Source organism: Bos javanicus, chromosome 7, assembly GCF_032452875.1.
Source record: "Bos javanicus breed banteng chromosome 7, ARS-OSU_banteng_1.0, whole genome shotgun sequence".
NCBI lineage: Eukaryota > Metazoa > Chordata > Mammalia > Artiodactyla > Bovidae > Bos > Bos javanicus.
In genome coordinates this window covers 7,318,755-7,320,674 of record NC_083874.1, presented here as the reverse complement: position 1 = coordinate 7,320,674, position 1,920 = coordinate 7,318,755, and the positions used below count along the sequence as shown (strand labels likewise).

Genomic DNA, 1,920 nt, shown 5'->3' with positions numbered 1-1,920 from the left:
AATGAAAGAGGTGAGGTCTTGAAAGCATAGAAAGCCATGCATTGCAGGCAGATTCTTTACCATCTGAACCACCAGGGAAGCCTGCTTGATTCAGAGCAGGCAAGAAATCACTGTTGCTGTTTCTGTCATTGTTTGTGGCAGAGCAAGCATCCCTCCCTCACACATTGAAGATACACTAGGTACACGGGTTCCCCAACACAGCCCATGGGCATCCCCTCATGCATTCTGCTCTCAGGCACAGTCAACGGGAGGAAACTGACTCAGAAGGTCTCATCACGAATGCATCAGGTTTACTTCCATTTTTCAGACAAGACAATGGACTGAAGTCCCTCTACCTGCCACAACTCCTGTTACAAAACCTGCCATTTCAGGATCTATGGAGAAAGAGCTTGCTGAGGAAGGTCTTCTTCACGGCTTCCTTCAGCTCCTTGTTCCTGAGACTGAAGATGATGGGGCTCAGGAAGGGAGTGAGGACCGTGTAGGTGATGCCCATCAGCGTGTCTCTTTCCAGAGACTGGGGACCCTTGGGCTTGAGGTAGATGACAGAGGCAAAGCCGTAGTGCACGACCACCACGGTGAGGTGGGACGCACACGTGGAGAAGGCTTTGTGCCGGCCCTCTGGTGAAGGGATCCTCAAGATGGCAGCCACGATGAAGGCGTAAGAAAAGAGGATGAGGAGACCACAGCCCAGCAGGGCAGCGATACACACCAGGCCTACACCCATGGCCACAGTAGAGACATTGTCCCCACAGGCCAGCTTCATTAGAGGAGGCACATGGCAGAAGAAATGGTGAATCACATTAGAGCTACAGAAGGGGAGGTGGAAAACGGCAGATGTCACCAGCAACCCCATGACTGAGCCTCCAGCCCAGGACCAGGCCACCAGGCAGGCGCAGCCTCGGGGGCTCATGAGCACGTTGTAGCGCAGGGGGTGGCAGATGGCCACGTAGCGGTCATAGCCCATAACAGTGAGCAGGAAGGAGTGGGTGAAGCCGAACGTGAAGGAGAAGAACATCTGGCTTGCACAGGCCGTGTAGGAGATGGAGCGGTTGGTGGAGAGCAGGTCGGCCAGCATGCGCGGGATGATGGCGAAGGTGTAGAGGATCTCAGAGATGGAGAGGGCGCACAGGAAGAGGTACATGGGGGTGTGGAGGCTGCGCTCGCTCCAGACGGTGGCCATGATGAGCAGGTTCCCCAGCAGCGTGAACAGGTACATCAGCAGGAAGAGCAGGAAGAACATCAGCTGAAGGTGGGGGAAGGAGGAGAAGCCAATGAGGATGAATTCAGTCACTGCCGAGATGTTGGCTCCCTGCATGAAGGCTGTTCCTGAAGTGAGGTGTGATGTGGAGAGGTCAGCTACTGGATGGAGGGAGGTTGTCAGCTTCCATCACTCCTGGCTCTACCCCAGGGGCTGCTCCTGATAAATGACAGATGACATTGGCTGAGTTCCTACTCTGTGAAGTGAAAGTTGTTCAGTAATGTCCAACTCTTTGCAACCCCATGGACTGTAACTTGCTAAGTTCCTCTGTCCTTTGTCCATTGAATTCTCCAGGCCAGAATACTGGAATGGGTAGCCATTCCCTTTGCCAAGGGATCTTTCCAACCCCGGAATCAAACCCATTGCAGGAGATCAGATCTCCTTCATTGCAGACAGATTTTTTACCAACTAAGCCATCAGGGAGACCCTCCTACTCTGTGCCACCTAGATTTAATCCTCTTACCAATGTGATGGGAGAGGTGTTGATTTGATTACCCCATTTTGAATATCTTGAGAATATTCATTGAGAATGTTGGGGTGCATAAATGCTAAGCAACTTGTTTGAGGTGAGCTGTCAAACATGGTAGAGTTAAGACATGACCCATGGCTAGCTGCCTCCAAAGTTTATACCTTTCCCATCCTAAAGGAGATCAGTCCTGGGT

At 52.2% G+C, this 1,920-nt stretch overlaps 1 protein-coding gene across 1 annotated transcript; it reads right to left on the bottom strand.

Annotated features, from left to right (window-relative positions):
- Nucleotides 1-367: 367 nt before the first annotated feature.
- Nucleotides 368-1,513, bottom strand: LOC133251935 (olfactory receptor 10H1-like). The gene has a single exon (XM_061424710.1). It carries the CDS (start codon nucleotides 1,313-1,315, stop codon nucleotides 368-370), a length of 948 nt encoding a protein of 315 aa, XP_061280694.1. The 5' UTR covers nucleotides 1,316-1,513.
- Nucleotides 1,514-1,920: the final 407 nt, after the last annotated feature.